The sequence below is a fragment of the Sciurus vulgaris genome, assembly GCF_902686455.1.
Source record: "Sciurus vulgaris genome assembly, contig: HiC_scaffold_242_arrow_ctg1, whole genome shotgun sequence".
In the NCBI taxonomy this organism is placed as follows: Eukaryota; Metazoa; Chordata; class Mammalia; order Rodentia; family Sciuridae; genus Sciurus; species Sciurus vulgaris.
Window position 1 is genome coordinate 12,431 of NW_027632814.1, and position 17,332 is coordinate 29,762.

Consider the following 17,332-nt stretch of genomic DNA (forward strand, 5'->3'; position numbering starts at 1 on the left):
ACCCAAGGAATTCCATTACTTGGCGTGGGGACTGGGGCTTTGAGATTCTTAGAACAGTTTCTTTTCGGGCTTGAGTTAACCATTGTTTTCCTCCCTTTAAGAGATAGCCCAAGTATGTTACCTCCAGTCTGCAGATTTGGGCCTTCTTTGCTAATGCCCAATATCCCAGGTTGCCCAGTGTCTGGAGTAGATTTTCTGTTCCTCGGATACATTCATCCCAGTTTTCAGCGGCTACAAGGAGATCATCTACATATTGTAACAAGGTTAGGTTGGGATGATTTTTCCTAAACTCACCCAAGTCCTCATAGAGCTTCATCAAACAAGGTGGGAAAATTTTTGAATCCCTGCGGCAATCTTGTCCAGGTAAGTTGTCCATTGATACCCATATCAATGTCCGTCCATTCAAAGGCAAATAGCTCTTGGCTTTTTGGAGCTAGAGACAAACTGAAAAAGGCATCTTTTAAATCCAGCACCATATACCATTGTCTGTAAGGAGGAAGTGCACTCAGAAGTGTATACGGATTAGGCACAGTAGGGTGTATGTCCACCATCCTTAAGTTTACCTCTCTTAGGTCCTGTACTGGGCAGTACTTGTTTGAGTTTGGCTTCCGTATTGGAAGCAGGGGGGTGTTCCATGCTGACTGGCAAGGTCGTAGTATCCCTTGGTTCAGAAGTTGCCTGATGTGGGGGGTTATTCCTGTTCCAGCCTCCCTGGTCATGGGGTATTGTTTAACCCTAACGGGGATTAGCTCCTGGTTTTGTCTCTATATAGAGGGTGGGGTGATGTTTAGCTAGCCCAATTCCTCCAGTCTCTGCCCAAGCATCTGGGAATCGCTGTACCCAGTCTTCAATGTTTTTATCAGGCGATTGCGGCTGCTGGTGTAGCCGATACTCATCCTCCAAAGTAAGAGTTAGCATAGATAAATATTTTCCTTGTCCATCTTTTACCTGGGCACCTTCAGGATGAAAATGAATTTGGGCCTGATTTTAGTTAATAAATCTCTTCCCAGCAAGGGATAGGGGCTCTTGGGTATGACTAAGAATGAGTGGGACACTTTTCCCGTTCCCATGTCTACTGTTCTTTTGGTTGTCCAGGGGCACTTTTTAATCCCTGTAGCCCCTTGCACCCATGAGGTGCTTGTTGAAATCTTTCCTTGAGGGTCAGTCAAAGCTGAATATTGAGCTCCTGTATCCACCAAAAATTGCACTGGAGTCCCCTCCACTTTCAGAGTTACCCTAGGTTTGGGGAGGAGTTCCAAATCCCATTGCCCCTAATCATGCATTTCATCTCGGGTGACCAGGACCAATGGTCTCCTAGTCGTCCCTCTACCATCTCTAGATCTATGGTTTCTTTTTTTAGGGCATTCTCTAGCCCAATGACCTTCCTCCTTACAGTAGGCGCACTGATTCTGACCCAGCTCATGTGCCCTGGAGTCCCCAGGTGGTGGTCCATTGCTCGGGAGCCTGTTTCTTTCTTTTTCTGTCCTTCTGCCCTGCACTGCTAATGCTAATGCTTTAGTCATTTCCCTAGTAGCCCTAAGCTGTTTTTCTTCTGGTGCATCTCCGTTGGTCATTATGAAGTAACAACTTCTGGTCAAGCATGGTGCCTGTGAAAATGCAATGGATTTGTGGCAGTTCACTTCCCTTCATGAGGCAGCTTCCAAGAATAGGGCTGAAGTGTGTTCTCTTCTCCTAAGTTATGCTGCAGATCCAACACTACTGAATTGTAATAATAAATGTGTTATTGACTTGGCTCCCACACCACAGTTAAAAGAAAGATAATCATATGAATTTAAAGGCCACTAACTACTGCAGGCTACTCGAGAAGCTGATGTGACACGAATCAAAAAACATCTCTCTGTAATGGTGAATTCCAAGCATCCTCAGACACACGAAACAGCATTGCATTGTGCTTCTGCATCTCCATATCCCAAAAGAAAGCAAATATGTGAACTGTTGCTAAGAAAAGGAGCAAACATAAATGACAAGACTAAAGAATTCTTGACTCCTCTGTATGTGGCATCTGACAAAGCTCATAATGATGTTGTCAAAGTAGTGGTGAAACATGAAGCAAAGGTGAATGCTCTCCATAATCTTGGTCAGATGTCTCTGCACAGAGCTGCACATTGTGGCCATCTATAAACTTGCCACCTACTCCTGAGCTATGGATGTGATCCTAACATCATATCCCTTCAGGGATTTACTGTCTTGTGGATGGGAAATGAAAATGTACAACAACTGCTTCAAGAGGGTATCCCTTAGAGAATTCAAAGGCAGATGAACAGTTGCTGGAAGCCGCAAAGGCTGGAGATGTAGAAACTGTAAAATAACTGTGTACTGTTCAGAGTGCCAACTGCAGAAGTATTGAAGGATGTGTCTACACCACTCCATTTTGCAGTAGGGTATAACAGGGTGCCTGGTGGAATATCTGCTTCAGCATGGAGCTGATGTGCATGCTAATGATAAAGGGGGCCTTGTACCTTTGCAAAATGCATGTTCTTATGGACATTATGAAGTTGCATAACTTCTTGTTAAGCATGGAGCAGTAGTTAATGTAGCTGATTTATGGAAATGTACACCTTTACATGAAGCTGCAGGAAAAGGAAAATATAAAATTTGCAAACTTCTGCTCCAGCATGGTGTAGACCCTACAAAGAAAAATAGGGATGGGAATACTTCTTTAGATCTTGTTAAAGATGGAGATACAGATATTCAAGATCTACTTCAAAGAGATGCAGCTTTGCTTGATGCTGCCAAGAAGGGTTGCTTAGCCAGGGTGAAGAAGTTGTCTTCTCCTGATAATGTAAATTGCCGTGATACCTAAGGCTGACATTCTACACCCCTACATTTAGTAGCTGGTTATAATAATTTAGAAGTTGCAGAGTATTTATTACAATGTGGAGCTGATGTGAATGCCCAAGACAAAGGAGGACTTATTCCCTTACATAATGCAGCATCTTATGGTCATGTAGATGTAGCAGCTTTATTAATAAAGTATAGTGCATGTGTCAATGCCATGGATGAATGAGCTTTCACACCTTTGCATGAAGCATCCCAAAAGGGACGAACACAGCTTTGTGCTTTATTGTCGGCCCGTGAAGCTGATCCTACTCTTAAAAATCAGGAAGGACAAACACCTTTATATTTAGTTTCAACAGATGATGTTAGTGCCCTCCTTAACAGCAGCCATGCCCCCTTCTGCTCTACCCTCATGCTACAAACCTCAAGTGCTCAATGGTGCGAGAAGCCCAGGAGCCACTGCAGATGCTCTGTCTTCAGGTCCAACCAGCCCATCAAGCCTTTCTGCAGCCAGCAGTCATGACAACTTATCTGGGAGTTTTTCTGAACTGTCTTCAGTAGTTAGTTCAAGTGGAAGAGAGGGTGCTTCCAGTTTGGAGAGAAAGGAAGTTCCAGGAGTAGATTTTAGCATAACTCAATTTGTAAGGAATCTTGGAATTGAGCACCTAATGGATATATTTGAGAGAGAACAGAGCACTTTGGATGTATTGGTTGACATGGGGCACAAGGAGCTAAAGGAGAATGGAATCAATGCTTATGGACATAGACACAGACTAATTAAAAGAGTTGAAAGACTTATCTCTGGACAACAAGGTCTTAACCCATATTTAACTTAGAACAATTCTGGTAGTGGAACAATTCTCATAGATCTGTCTCCTGATGATCAAGAGTTTCAGTCTGTGGAGGAAGAGATGCAAATTACAGTCCAAGGGCACAGAGGTGGAGGTCATGCAGGTGGCATCTTCAACAGATGTGATAGTCTCAAGATTCAGAAGGTTTGTAACAAGAAACTATGGGAACGATATACTCACTGGAGAAAAGAAGTTTCTGAAGAAAACCACAACCACGCAAATGAAAGAATGCTATTTCATGTGTCTCCCTTTGTAAATGCAATTATCCATAAAGGTTTTGATGAAAGGCATGTTTATGTAGGTGGCATGTTTGGAGCTGGGATTTATTTTGCTGAAAACTCTTCCAAAAGCAATCAGTATGTATATGGAATTGGAGATTCAGTTTTTAAAATAAGTTTTTAAAAATTATTTTGTTTTTACTTGGACACAATGCCTTTATTTTATTTAGTTTTATGTGGTGCTGATGATCAAACCCAGTGCCTCACACAGGCAAGGCAAGCACTCTACCACTGAGCCACAACCCCAGCCCCTAAAGTCTGGAGATTCTTTATTTCCTCTTTCTTATCCCTCAGAAGACACAGCCCAGCTAGAAGACATTGAGCTGTGCAGGATCAGAGCTGAAAGAACCCTTGGAGTTTATCAAAGCTAAACCCCTCCACAACCTGTATTTAATACAGATGGTCTACACTGAAGGTAACAGGAGAGCTGGTGTCTAACCTTGATGTTCCTTCCTGGCTGTCCACCAAGAGTCATTGAGCTTTGCATCCTCCGTGTGTTGAGTGGGGGGGAGACATGGGGGGTCTGTTCTCTTTCTGGACCACCTCACTTGGCAGGCCCATCCCACTGTATCAGGTGGTGCTGGGGAGAACTGGATCACTGCCTCTGAACAGAGTGCTTTCCACACACTGAGCCCACAGCTTGTGTATGAGATTGGAACAGATTGGAAGGGGCTGCAACAAGAAAACAAATGTCAGCCTCTGCATGGAAACATTGTGGAAAATGTATCCATTTCCAATGAGCCTTACCCAACCTTTAGCAACCTCTTCAGCAAAGCCTACTGCCAATCACATTGACCTGTTTCATCTGCAATTCTCAAAGCATCCAAGAGGTCACTTAATCCTGATCTGTTCTCACTGCAGAACATGAAGCTCTGAGATGTCCTACTTAGAATTAACTTCTTTTAAAACTACCTGATAATATTACTTGATTTTGGAACTTATGTGCTTTATTTTGCATCATTGGTTTGCAGGGATTGAAAGAACAGCAGCCACATCCCAGTCATGATGAGAGCCTCCTCCACTGCAGCTCTCAATGCTTTATAGACAGCAATCACCTAATACATATGGGTTATATTCACCTGGACTTATATTTACAGCTGAGCAGCTGTTCGTGTTGGCAAACAGGATTCCTAAACATCACCCAACACCTGAGACAAAGCCAAGTTTCTCATCAGTCAGGGAGTACAAACACTCTTTTGGACAGAGTCTTCACATCCTTAAAAGTGGGAAAGGACAAAGGTGAGATGTCACTAGATTTGAAGTCTACTTTTAAGTCTTCCAGTGTGGGGAGCATGATTAGGATTGGGATTAGGATTAGTGGACAATTTTGAAGGAATATGTTCAAAAAGTCTTAGGGCATAAGCTTATTTATTGATTTTGTTTTTAATTGGAGAGTTGATGGATCTTCAGGATGAACATCATTTGCAATATTTGTCTTCTTGGGCAAGAATTTTCTCAAAGAAAAAATTACATTGTTGAACAGAGGATAACAGTAGTATAGTAATGTTAATATGAAGCTGGGGTTTGGGGTGTAAATGGTTTCTTTCTCAACATCAATAAGGATGTGCCAGTCTTTCTTCTTGATAGAGCTACATCAATCCCAAGTAGCTACCATGTCTTCATTGCCAAAACCTTTGAGTGGATGCTGTTAAGGGCTTCCTAAAAATACAAGTATTATTTCAGAGGCAGAACATAGTTATGCAACATTGTAAAATGAAGGCTAGAATAGATCAACTGATCAGAATCTGCAGAGAATTGAGAAAAATGCTAGAATTTTTAAAAATGTTTATTTTTACAGACTGCATTTTGATTCATTGCACACAAATGGAGTACAAATTTTCATTTCTATGGTTGTACACAATGTAGACTCACACCATTCATGAAATCATGCATGTACATAGGGTAATGATATCTGTCTCAGTCCACCATCTTTCATACCTCTGCTGCCCACCTCATTTCCCTCTATGTAATCTACAGTTCCTCCATTCCCCCCCGCCCCCATTATGTATCATCATCCACTTATCAGGGAAAACATTCAGCCTTTGGTTTTTTGGGACTGGCTTATTTCACTTAGCATGATATTCTCCTTGGCAATTCTAATGCAGCAGTCTAGCTCAGGGATGCTCACTGAAACACGTCTTAGATTGCTCTTACTTTCCCATCACTGTGGGAACTTGGGATTTCCTGCATCTAACTTCAGCCCCCACTCTCAGCTCTGGAGACCCTCAACCTCTGGACTTGAAAGTGTTGTCCAAGGGACTGACTGCATTGCTCAGATGATGGGCCACCTGGCTGCACATAGTTCTGGGTCCATTTTCACTGTTTCTTTCTCAGGGGTCTTTTTATGTATTTATTTATTTTTTGTACTGGGGATTTAACCCAGGGGTGATTTACCATGGAGCTATAGCCCCATCTATTTTTATTTTTTATTTTGAAAGGGTCTCATTAAGTCACTTGGGGCCTTGCTAAGTTGCTGAGGCTGGCTTTGAACTTGAGACCCTCCTGTCTCCACTTCCTCAATTGCTGGGATTATATATGTGAGCCACAGCACCCAGCTCAGGGATACAGCACCTCAGCTCTGAGGCTCAGTATAATTTTCTGCATGTAATATGACAAGCATTCTATTTCTGGGCAATCCAATCAACTGCACTTTGGGATAATTGTTTGGGTTCCAATATGAATGCTGATAGTGAAGATTTTAATATTTGCTGGTTCTCTGTACCATGTAGCCTTACTGAGTTTGACACAGTCCCTAGTACCTCAGAATGTGAATATTTGGATAGAGGGTTTTCAAAGAAGTGACCAATTTACAATGCAGCCTTAGAGCGGATGCCAGTCCCATCTTACTGATGCCCTTATGAAAAGAGAAAATCTGTCATGAGTGTGAGAAGACACAGGGAGAAGTCAGCTGTCTACAAGCCCAGGACAGAGGACCACAAACAAACCCACTCTGCTGATGCTATCTCAAGAGACTGATGTTTACTGGCCCAGAGCTTTGAGAAATAGCTTCCTATTGGTAGTGTACCTGGTTCCCATTGTTTTGTATGGAAGCCTCTGCTAAATATCTCAGGCACCAGCCTTCCCTCTGGGCAAACCCAGTGCAGGATTTGGAACTGCATGCCACACTGGCTCCTGCAAGAGCAGCCCTCTCTGTCATTAGGGGCTAGTGTGCTCCCTGTCAGGTGATTCATGATTTCACCCTCAATATTCTCTGGAGATGGGATTAAGTAGGGTGGATTCTGAGGGATCTCACAATTCCTTCAAGGCAGAGGTCTTGGCATTGTCCTCACACACAGTAGTCAGCTTGAGCACCAGCCTTTGTCAGGTAGAAGTGGGCCATTCTGAAGGCTCACAAGTTCCATCACTGTCACAAATACCTGAGATGACTGACTTAGGGAAGGTTGGTTTGGCTCCCAGTTCTGGAGGCTCCAGTCCATGACTGGTCGGCCCCCTTGCTCGTGATCCTGTGATGGGACAGCACATCATGGCAGTGGCTTATGAAAGAGCAAAAGTGTTCACCTCATGGTGAGCCAGGTAACAGAGAGGAAAGGGCTGGGGTCCCAGTGTGGGCTTCAAGGGCACGCCCCCAGTGACCCAAGGATCTCTTGCCAGAACCCAACTTGTGCAGTTCCATCACCTCCCAATACACTAGCTGGGAGTCAGACCTTTAACACACGGACCTTGGGGAGGCAGTGAAGATTCAAACTGTAGCATGAGTGTAGGGAGGATTTGGATTATAATTCTGAATTAAAATTCTCAAAACCTTAGAAGTCAGCTGATTCAGCCACAGCTTCATGGTCAGTGACTGAGAGACTTGCCCTTGTGTTTTGCAACCTTGTGATGGTTAATCAATCCCTGACTTTTATTCCCCCACCTCTGGCTGCGGCTTCTTCTGGGTAGCAGACAGGGGTGGTTGTCGTGGAAGCAGCAGAGATTCCTCAAGGGTCTGGGTGCATCTGTCCTTCCTGCTTCCTGTCCCTTGTGCTCTCTTCCTTCCCTTTGCCCAGCTCCCTGGATGAAGGCCCTGTCTCTTGTGCATCAGGGTCTGACTGCTTAGGAGAGCAATAGTAGGCTTGCTGAGCAGGAAGGGGAGCCCAAGAAGTTTCAAAAAGTGTTGGTGACATTGGAGGCCAGGTTCATCCTCCCTAAGGCAGAGAAGGTGGTCATCTACTACCCTTGCTGCTCCTGTAAGGGCCAGGTGCCCTGTACATCAGCATCAACTACCTCTGCTTCTACCCCTTCTTGCTGGGCAAGGAAGTCAAGTGAGGCCAGTGCTGGCATCTGCAGAGATTTGGTCCTTCAAGATAAAGTTGGCCCTGGGGTTGATTGGCATGGCTCCTGAGAGAAGCCATAAAAGGTTAAATCCCACAGCAAAAGATTTAATTGGGTGGTTGAGATGACAGCAGGTGATACTGGATTAGTTTCCAAATGATTTGTGCAGATAATTAAGTTTAATTATATGTGCTACAATGAAGAAGCTTGATTTTTATTTTTTTAGTTTTTTATTTCTTGGACACAATTCATGTTTCTGCTATTTTTGGCAGCATATCTGTGTAGCTTGTTTAAATAGCTACTCAAGACCTTTTACTACCATAGATCATGTTGAAGGTACAGTATCATATCTGATGGTTATTACTAAAGGAGTAGCATGTACTTCTGCTTCTTAATGCAGAAGGACATCTTTGAAAACCCCCATCTCTGATGGTCATGAGTGTTGTCTATGCAGAATGCTTTACATGGGTCCACTTGAGATCCAGAAAGAACTGATGGACATTGCACCAGCAGTTGGCACTGTCCTCAGTATTGGCATTCCCACAGGGAAAGGCAAGTCCACACATGTCAGTTGTGTGTTCAAGGTTTCAAAAGATATTGCCAGGCTGGGGAGATAGCTCAGCTGGTAGTGTGCTTGCCTCACAAGCACAGGGCCCTGAGTTTGATCCCCAGTACCACAAATTAAAAAAAAAAATGCCATTGCCATTGAAAGCACGTTAAGAAGCCATTTCAAGAGCCTGTGCTGGGTGGCATGGGAGATGCACACATATGTGTGGTTTTCTTCATTTATTCTCCAAGTGCAGCCAGTGGGAGGCCTCCTCTTGAATGTCTGCTGCAGCCAGCCTCCTGCACATGCTGTCTTCTCTTTCTGTTTCAGCACCCCGCCCTGTGTGCCCAGTCCTCTGCTGTCCTCGCTTGGAATGGGCTCCAGCCTAAGCTTGGCCGTCCTTCTTTTCCTTCTTTCTGAAATGCTTTTCCAAATGAACACCGAGCTTTTCCTTTTGTCCTTAACCTCTTTAGAAACACCTGTTTGTCTTTCAAAACCCAGTTCAGATTGGTCACTTTCACCACGCCTTCCTTCTCCCCATATAATGTACGCCATGTCTGTTTCTGGGCTGAGTTCTGCCAAGTTGGTGTTGCTTATTTACTTGTGGGTTAGTTTTTCCTGTTTGTGGTGCTTAAGTGCAGGGCTCTTCACAGAGCAGTCACTTAATGAACTCAAGTTGGCAGTGTAGACCAAACTAGTGTGGGTGGAAGAGCTCAAATAGCTGGAAAAGAGTAGTCCCAGGCCTGACATAGAAATGAGGCTATTTACAATCCTAAAGGCATCGAAAATGCTATCACTAAATAAGTGGAAGGAAATGTTACAATATCACATTCATTCTCTGACGTGAAAAGGAAATGATTTCATTTGGGACACTAAGGATTGTCACTAAATCTAATTGTGTTAGGATGATGATATTATATTTGGAAAAAATTAATTATTGCTAATATTCGATCATGTTTTTCCACTTGTTATCTGTATGATGAATCGGCTAACAGATATGACTTTATATTCTCCCCTTTTCCTCTGAATTAGCCTACTGCCTATCACTGTATCCACAGTAATTCTCAGATGCGTATTGTGGCACATGCCTGTAATTCCAGCATCCCAGGAGACTGAGACAAAAGGATAGCAAGTTGAAAAGCAGCCTCAGCAAAGGCAAGGCACTAAGCAACTCAGTGAGACCTGTCTCTAAATAAAATACAAAATTGGGCTGGGGATGAGGCACAGTAGCCAAGTTCCCCTGACTTTAATCCCTGGTACACCCCCCAAAAAAATCTGGGACTAGCATGTTTGTTTAAAAATGTATCACCTGCACTATTTTACATTATCTTTATTAGTAGCAGTACTACTGAGGATTGAAGCCAGTTGAGCCTTGCCCCCCACCCCAACCTTGCTTTTTGAGACAAGGACTAGCTATGTTACCTCCTGAGCAAGGAGGAATCCTCCAGCCTCCTGGGTCACTGGCACTAAAGGCATGTGCCACAGCACCTGGCTGTCTTTCTGGCAGTGCTGGAAATCAAACCCAGGGCTTCACACATGCTAGGCAAGTGCTTTGCTACTGAGCTATGTCCCAGCACCTGCATTCTTTTTCTAAAGTGAAAGTCTTGCTTTGTTGCCCAGGCTGGACCTAAAACCCTGGGATCAAGATAGCCACCTGCCTCAGGCTTGCAGGTAGCTGGGAGTTGCACATATGCTGTGCCTGACTGTACTGTATTACCTTAGCATTTCATAGAATCTGCTTGAAGTTTCTTCTAAGCATAATGAGTCATGAGACACAGACTCGATGCTCAGCCCACTTCTGTGAACAAGAAATAATAACCCTCTTGCACACTCCTTTTTCCCTCTACCTTGATGTGTGAGTGCTGTTTTTGAAAGTAGATTTTGTGTGATTCAGAAACTTTTACATGAGTGTTGAAATATTCTTGAAGATGTATGCTGTTGAATGGCAAAATGATGATCCTTGAAAGTATGCAGCAGCCAGCAACCTGGGAGATGACACTTCAATCTTTAAGAAAACCCTTGGCCCATGAGTTGGCTTTCACCAGCAGCTGTCAGGTAGTTGTGTCCTCTTCCCCTACACAGGCTTTGAGACTTTTGCATTTTAGCTTAAAAGAAACAAATAGAACTTTGGATTGTTATTTGCTGATGCTTGAAGTTTGGCTCCCCCTTTATGGGGGATCTGAATTTGCATCTTTTCTCTTTGAGTTCAACTTGTAATCCCTTGGGTTGATATCCAGAAATTGGAAAGGACAGACAATGTCTTTGTGTCAGACACCATCCGGATCACCACGCAGAATAAGGAGCGTGACTCCTCCATGTTTCTGATCCTGGATACGGTCTTGAAGATCATGGAGCAGCTGGTAGATGTGATGCTGTGGAGGCTGCTGGATAATGAGGTCTGGAGCCAGATGTGCAGGAGCCAAGCCAGATCACCAAGAGGTAGATCTTTAGTCCCCTGGTGTCCCTCAGCTGCTTGACATTTTCATGTGCTTTGCTTAGCACAATTTGGTTGTGAGGTCTTTGTTGTGTCCCTGGGCATTGGTTTGAGGGCCTGGGTGCATAGCAAACCCCATGAATGCTCAAGTTTCTTTCATAAAATGGCATGGAATTTGTATAGAAACCTTTTTTTTTGGTTTTCTGGTGGTGCTGAGGTTGAACCCAGGTCCTTATGCATGCGAGACCAGGGCTCTACCATGGAGCTACACCAAGTCCTCATCTTTTCATCTTAAATCACATGGTAGAAAATGTTTTCAGCGCAGCTGAACTGATTTCGATACCTTGGTCATCAATAGAGTAAGTCAGTATTTTGTACAATTTGGCCCATGGCAACACCAGTCACGGAGACTGTCAGGCTAGTTGCTTGCAATGTCACTAAGGAATTCAACTTTATCATCTGAAGTTCAAACAGGTGTTTGAGCTGGATGTTGATTTCAGGTTTGCAGATCATAACTGGGTAACTAACCACAGCTCTGATGTCAAGGTAAACCGTTATGAAAGATCCTATGAGGGACCACAGAATACTGTCCTGGATTCAATTTTTGACATACTTACAGAATCAGGATTGATCAAATACTACTAGTTATTAAAGTTTTTTTTTCTTTACTGTGAAATTCATATAACACAGACCTCACCATTTTCAGGTACGCAGTTCAGTGGCATTAAGGATGTTCACACTGATACGTGACCATCCTCACTGCCCATTGCAGAACTCTTCTGACTTGATTAAACTAAAAGTCTACCTACTAGACACTACCACCCTGTTCAACCTTGCCTGACAACCACCATGCTGCTGTCTCTGTGGAATCAGCTGGATCCCTCACATAAGTAGACAACACTCAATGTTTTGCCTTGGGCTTATTTTGCTTAATATAATGTCATCAATGTTCATCTCTGTTACAGCATGTGTCAGAATGTCCTTCCTTTTCAGGGCGGAATCATAATCCATCGTATGTACATACCCCACTGTGTTTATACACTTGTCTGACTGTGCACGCTTAGTTTGCTTTCATCTTCTGGCTATTGTGAACAATGCTGTCGTGAACTGGACACACTAATTTCTCTGACACCTGCTTTTGATTCTATCCAGTATTTTTACCCAGAAGTGGAATAGCCAAATCATATAATCCTATGTTTAATTTTAAAAACAGCCTTAGTCTTTTACTTTAAAATTGTTTATCTTTTTTAACATTCCTGTATTTTTTTGATTGACGTTTCTTTAAAATATCCAAAGAGATGAGTAAACCATAGCTATAATGCCTTTGCTCATGAGGCAGTTTAGTACCACAGCATCTGAAACTCTTGTTTTGTAACCAAATTTTGGAGCAGTTTTTATTTAAATTTTTTGAATTAGTGATTCTCAACTGCTAAAGTTTACATAGATCTTATAAAATCTGAAAAACTCTGAAAATTGTAACTCTTCTGGTCCCAAGCATTTTGAATAAGGCCAACTCAACCTATAGTGAATTCATTCAAAGCCATGAGGTCTAGTGTTCAGTGCTAATACAAAGAAAGTCATATTGAAAACAGTAGATCTCTTCCTTCTTAACACAGGCACTATCTTCTGACTGTCTGGTGGGGGTGCATCTTTCTCAGTGGTGGTCCTTGAACAGTAGCATGTTTGGGGTTTTCATGTATTCAGAATGACTTCCCATTCCTTCCAGCTGTGTGCATGTAGTTCAAACTGATCACATGTTGCCACAAAAGGGACAAAAAAAAAGAGAAAGAAATGATCTTTGTAGGTTTCCATTTTTATTTTTTCCCGAATTCAACTCCATGTGGCATTGGGCCACCTCTGATGTGTGATAGTTCTTTGGAAGATGGATTGCACTTATCTCTTCCTTATGAAAGAGACTCTTGGGGCTCTGATCATTGTTTTTGTTTCCTGGTCCCTAAATCCTTTCATCTAGCAGTCTGAAGCATTCTGTGTGGGATTGGCACCTGTAGTTACTTGCTCTGCAGCAGCACTCCGGAATTCCTGCTCCTTCTCTCACTGGCTCAGAGCCCCTAAGCCAACCTCTCTGACCTCTGGATTCCACCATTCTACTCTCAACATGATGACAGCAACATTTTTAGAGTTAAATTAAGTGCATTGGGCATTGTTGACTCTCAGGGACATTGTGGTCCCCCTGAGGGACCTCACCTTCCATTATTGCAATATTTGAACTTCTTTTTCTTTGTTCTTTGTAGATATACTTGACCATCCTGTGTACTTTGACATGTCCTACATCTATGGAGTACAGCTTCCCTTCTTTTGTTTGTCCAAGATGTGGAGCTACACCAGGCATATATTCATATATGAACGTAGTAAATTTTGTGTGATTCAGTGTGTGAACTTGTGCAGTGCACTTGGCTTCCCCTGGCTCCCTGGTGCTCCTCTGGAGAAAAGTCAGGCTCCTTTTTGGTTATTCACATCTGAACAGTTAAGCCTTTCAATGGGTAGTTGAGGTTTTATAATATTCACAGGACCACACAGTCATCACCACAGCCACAGAACCTTTTATTACCCTCCAAAGAAGCCTCACATTCATGAGTAGCCACTCCTTATTTTTGTCTGTCAGCCTCCTGTGCAGACATTTCATGTAAATGAACCTGGCACCTTGTGGTCTTTGTGTCTGGCTCCTTTCACTCAGCCTGAGGTTTCCAAGCTCTGTCCATGCACACTTTCTGTTGATGGCTGAGTACTATCTACCCTGCTTGAGGGGATGTGCCACATTTGGTGTGCCCATTGATCAACTGGTGGACATGGGGTAGTTTCCACCTTCAATAATGAATCTGTTGCTGTGTTTGTGTGCCAGTTAGTGGATGTCAGTTCTAGGTCCGCTTTCAACGTTTGAGGTCTTCTGGCTGTTTGCCAATGTAAGAGTGAAATTTGGCCTTCCATGAGCTGCATGCGAGGGCCCCCCCTTCCCCATGTCTCACTGATGCTCACCCCCACTTATCATGTAACTTCCCCACACATGGCCTTTGCTGCCATTTTTGGAGTACTTCTCAGTTATTCAAACCAGGATGGAGTGCTTATTTGAGTTCATGAGTTTATGAATTTCTTGCTGGTGGGGACAGTGGGCTCTGCTCCTTGCACTTGCTTGGAAGGTCAACTGAATATCTGGATGAACTGTGGGGCTCACAGGCTCTGGAGGGGCATGACATTTTTTAATTTCAGTCACTAATCTATCACGTTGTGCCAGCGAGTTCAAAAGTGTTTTCTTTTCAATCTTGTGTCTGTTGACTTTTCTGTATCTTGACCTCTCTCCACCTCTCACCAGGGACCTTGAAACCCAAGCACAGAAGGAGCTGTTTCAAATCTTTTTCAGGCTACCAAGAAAGGAGAAGCTGCACACTGTGGTGGATTGCTCCTCTGGATGCCCTTCTGTCGGTTCCACACTGCAGGATGCATGTTTTCCTCTGACAGCTCCACCTGCTTTGCTAGCAGAGAAGATGGCTGCCACAATGTTGTCCTTCTGCTCAGAGAGGTACACCCTGCCTCTCCCCTCTGCTTGATCTTCCATGCACACTTTGATGTACCTTTCATCTTTTAACCCATGTGGTTGAGTCCATTTTCTGTTACTAAAACAAAATCCATGATGTCAGGTTTACTTATTAACCCAAAAAAAAAAAAAAGGAAGAAAAGCCTTAATTAACTCCCAGTCCTGAGGCTCAAGAACATGGTGGTGGGTGAGCACCAATGAGGGCGTTGTGGGGGACAGTGTCCCCGTGGCAGGAGCATGAGTATATGGAAACATCATGTGTGAAGACAGGAAGCCAGAGAATGGGACGGGACCATTCTTTGTAACAACCCCTGTTGTGGGAACGAACCAGGTCCCATAATCCCTACTGAGGGCTATTCTTCCAGTAACCCATCCATCCCCTACTAGGCCTCACCTCTTCAGGTTCCATCACCATTTAATGCTGCCCCTTTGGGGATCAAGCTTTCAACACAAGAACATTCGGGGGACACACTCCAACTATATCCCAACCAGAGCAACTTGCGCCATCTGATGGCCAGGCTCCAGGAGGGAAGTGTTGCCTGAATTATGGCATTACCCCTTCAGCCTTCTTTTTTTTTTTTCTTGTTGCTACGGCCACCAACGTTGCCTAGAAGTGATGGTAAGAACAACATACCCTAACCCCACACTGTTGATAAGGCTGTCATTCAAAAGTACATGCCTAACAATTCAAGCTGAGGAGGTACCACAGCTGTTACACATCAAGACCTCTGGGATCTCATTTCTCATAGCATAGGTCCTGAGCCTGATTATTTAGAAACTCAAGTGTTTTTCCTCATATGATTTCCCACCTCCATCCCGTTCTTCTGCAGTAGATGCCTTCATTTTCAAGCATTATTATCAGTGGAGCAAGAAATCAACATGATGACCTACATACCTAAAAAATTGATTTTGGAATTATGCATAGCATCAAATTTACCTTGTAACCAATTTGTAAGTGGAATCCTACAGCATTGTCATTTTGTGACTTGTTTCTTCCACTACACAATATCCTTAATATTGACCCACCTCTTATCTGTTAGAATTCCCTTCCTTTGGAAGTCTGAATAATATTCCATGGTAGCCTAAACCACAGTTCCCTTATCCATTCATCTGTGCATGGAAGCTCGGGTTATTTCTACCTTTTGGTGATTGTGATTGATGCTCCCTTGCACACTTTTCAACCTTTATACCAGGTCCTTGTTGCCATTATTCCATGTTAGATTAACTTCTGAGCATGCTTGTGGAGGCCTTCCTTCCTTCTTTTTTGCAGTCCTTACTGTGATTCAAATCTTTTTATTAGTGCCTTGTAATTATATATAACAGTGGGATTCATTGATCTGTATTGGAACATGTACAGAATGTAATTTGTCAGTTCCATTCTCCAGCACCTCCCCTTCACATGCTGTCTTTTGCATCAGGTAGTGGGCATGGAGAAGATGGAGGACACCAGTCTGCTGCCCAGCCCCATCCTCATCAGCATCAGGAAAAAGATAGCCTTCCAGTTCATCAAGCTCAAGGATAGAGAGACTTTGGTGGAGACCCTGCTTGAGAGACTGAAGCAGGTCCACACCAACAATCCTGTGCACTATGACACCTCAACCAATGACAAGGACATGGTAGGAGCCTGCAGCATGGTGGCTTTCCATGATGTGACAGTCCCCCTCTCATCACCTCTGTGACAGTGGGCTCCAGAGGGCATGTGTAGGAAGGTGACCCCCTTGGGTGTGAGCACACAATGTGCTAGAGATGAATGGGCCTCCAGTAGTCTGGGGTATGAGTCTGGTGTCACCTCTGATGGGCTGGGTGTCCCGAGTGGGCATTGAATGCAATAAGAGGGGCTGGTCAAGAATCACACCACTGCTTGGAGGGGTTGAGCTGGTGTCCCCCAGGTTTGCGGGGCTGGTGGTGTGCTCCCTGGGTGGGTGTGGAGCAGACACACCGCTCCACATCCAGAGGGATTGTTGGGCACCCCCAACTTCATCACAGGCTGGGGTGCTGCCACACCCCAAGGTTGCAGGGGTTGATTCACTTTGGAACAGAAAACCTGCTGAGAGAGATGCTCCATCATTCTTAGGGTTGGATGACTGCAGAAAAGGACCTGGGTCTGCCAGAGCCTCATCTTCTAGAACTTTCATTGACATATACTTTTAAAAACACATTTTAAACTAATTATTAATAATGGTGCATATTTTCTTCTCACTTTTCTTTGCTTTCTTTTAAAGGCTGGACACACATCACCTGTTTTGTAGTTGACAAGCATGTGCAGTGACCACAGTTTGGGGATCTTGAAATGGTGTCCTGTCACAGCAGCGAGGAGCGTGAAGACAAGAGCCCACCTCTCCACCTCGGATCCCTGACCATGGTCCTCTAGCCTTTGGGCAGCCAGAACCCTGACTCCCACCTGGTTGGTGAGGCCACTCCTTCCCTGCTGTGCCATGGGCACTGGAGGCTGGGCAATGACCATGGAGGGTGTGGCACCTGAGCACCAGCTCCTCTAGACCCGGGTGGAGAGGTGGCTGCGGACCTTGGGCAGCAAGGGCTCTCTTTAGGGCTCAGACAGCAGAGGGGGAGCCAGTCTTTCCCCTGTCCATTAGTGGCTCT

At 44.1% G+C, this 17,332-nt stretch overlaps 1 protein-coding gene and 1 pseudogene across 4 annotated transcripts; both read left to right on the forward strand.

Moving 5' to 3' along the window:
- The first annotated feature begins 2,790 nt into the window (after nt 1–2,790).
- LOC306652496 (poly [ADP-ribose] polymerase tankyrase-2-like) lies at nt 2,791–4,052 on the forward strand (annotated as a pseudogene). The gene has a single exon. The product of its transcript is annotated as a poly [ADP-ribose] polymerase tankyrase-2-like (transcript).
- A 6,861-nt stretch (nt 4,053–10,913) lies between these two features.
- LOC306652489 (TBC1 domain family member 8-like) lies at nt 10,914–17,089 on the forward strand. Of its 3 annotated transcripts, none has more exons than XR_013761406.1 (4): nt 10,914–11,186; nt 14,510–14,716; nt 16,150–16,347; nt 16,954–17,089. XR_013761406.1 is itself a non-coding variant. In XM_079125354.1 (4 exons), the coding sequence occupies exons 1-4, from the start codon at nt 11,139–11,141 to the stop codon at nt 16,978–16,980; spliced, it is 432 nt and encodes a 143-aa protein (XP_078981480.1). In that variant the 5' UTR covers nt 10,919–11,138; the 3' UTR covers nt 16,981–17,089. The 3 variants fall into 3 exon arrangements, 1 of the variants encoding a protein (XP_078981480.1); XM_079125354.1 differs by having other exon boundaries at nt 10,919–11,186; nt 14,558–14,716; XR_013761407.1 differs by lacking the exon at nt 16,954–17,089 and adding an exon at nt 16,806–16,938 and having other exon boundaries at nt 10,921–11,186; nt 14,558–14,716.
- The last annotated feature ends 243 nt before the right edge of the window (nt 17,090–17,332 follow it).

What these genes read in the sequence shown, in the direction of transcription:
- LOC306652489 (XM_079125354.1), top strand. Translation starts at nt 11,139, where the DNA reads ATGAGGTCTGGAGCCAGATGTGCAGGAGCCAAGCCAGATCACCAAGAG. An exon ending in TTGTCCTTCTGCTCAGAGAG is followed by an intron (nt 14,717 to 16,149) that starts GTACACCCTGCC and finishes CTTTTGCATCAG; the next exon opens with GTAGTGGGCATGGAGAAGAT. An exon ending in CAACCAATGACAAGGACATG is followed by an intron (nt 16,348 to 16,953) that starts GTAGGAGCCTGC and finishes TTTCTTTTAAAG; the next exon opens with GCTGGACACACATCACCTGT.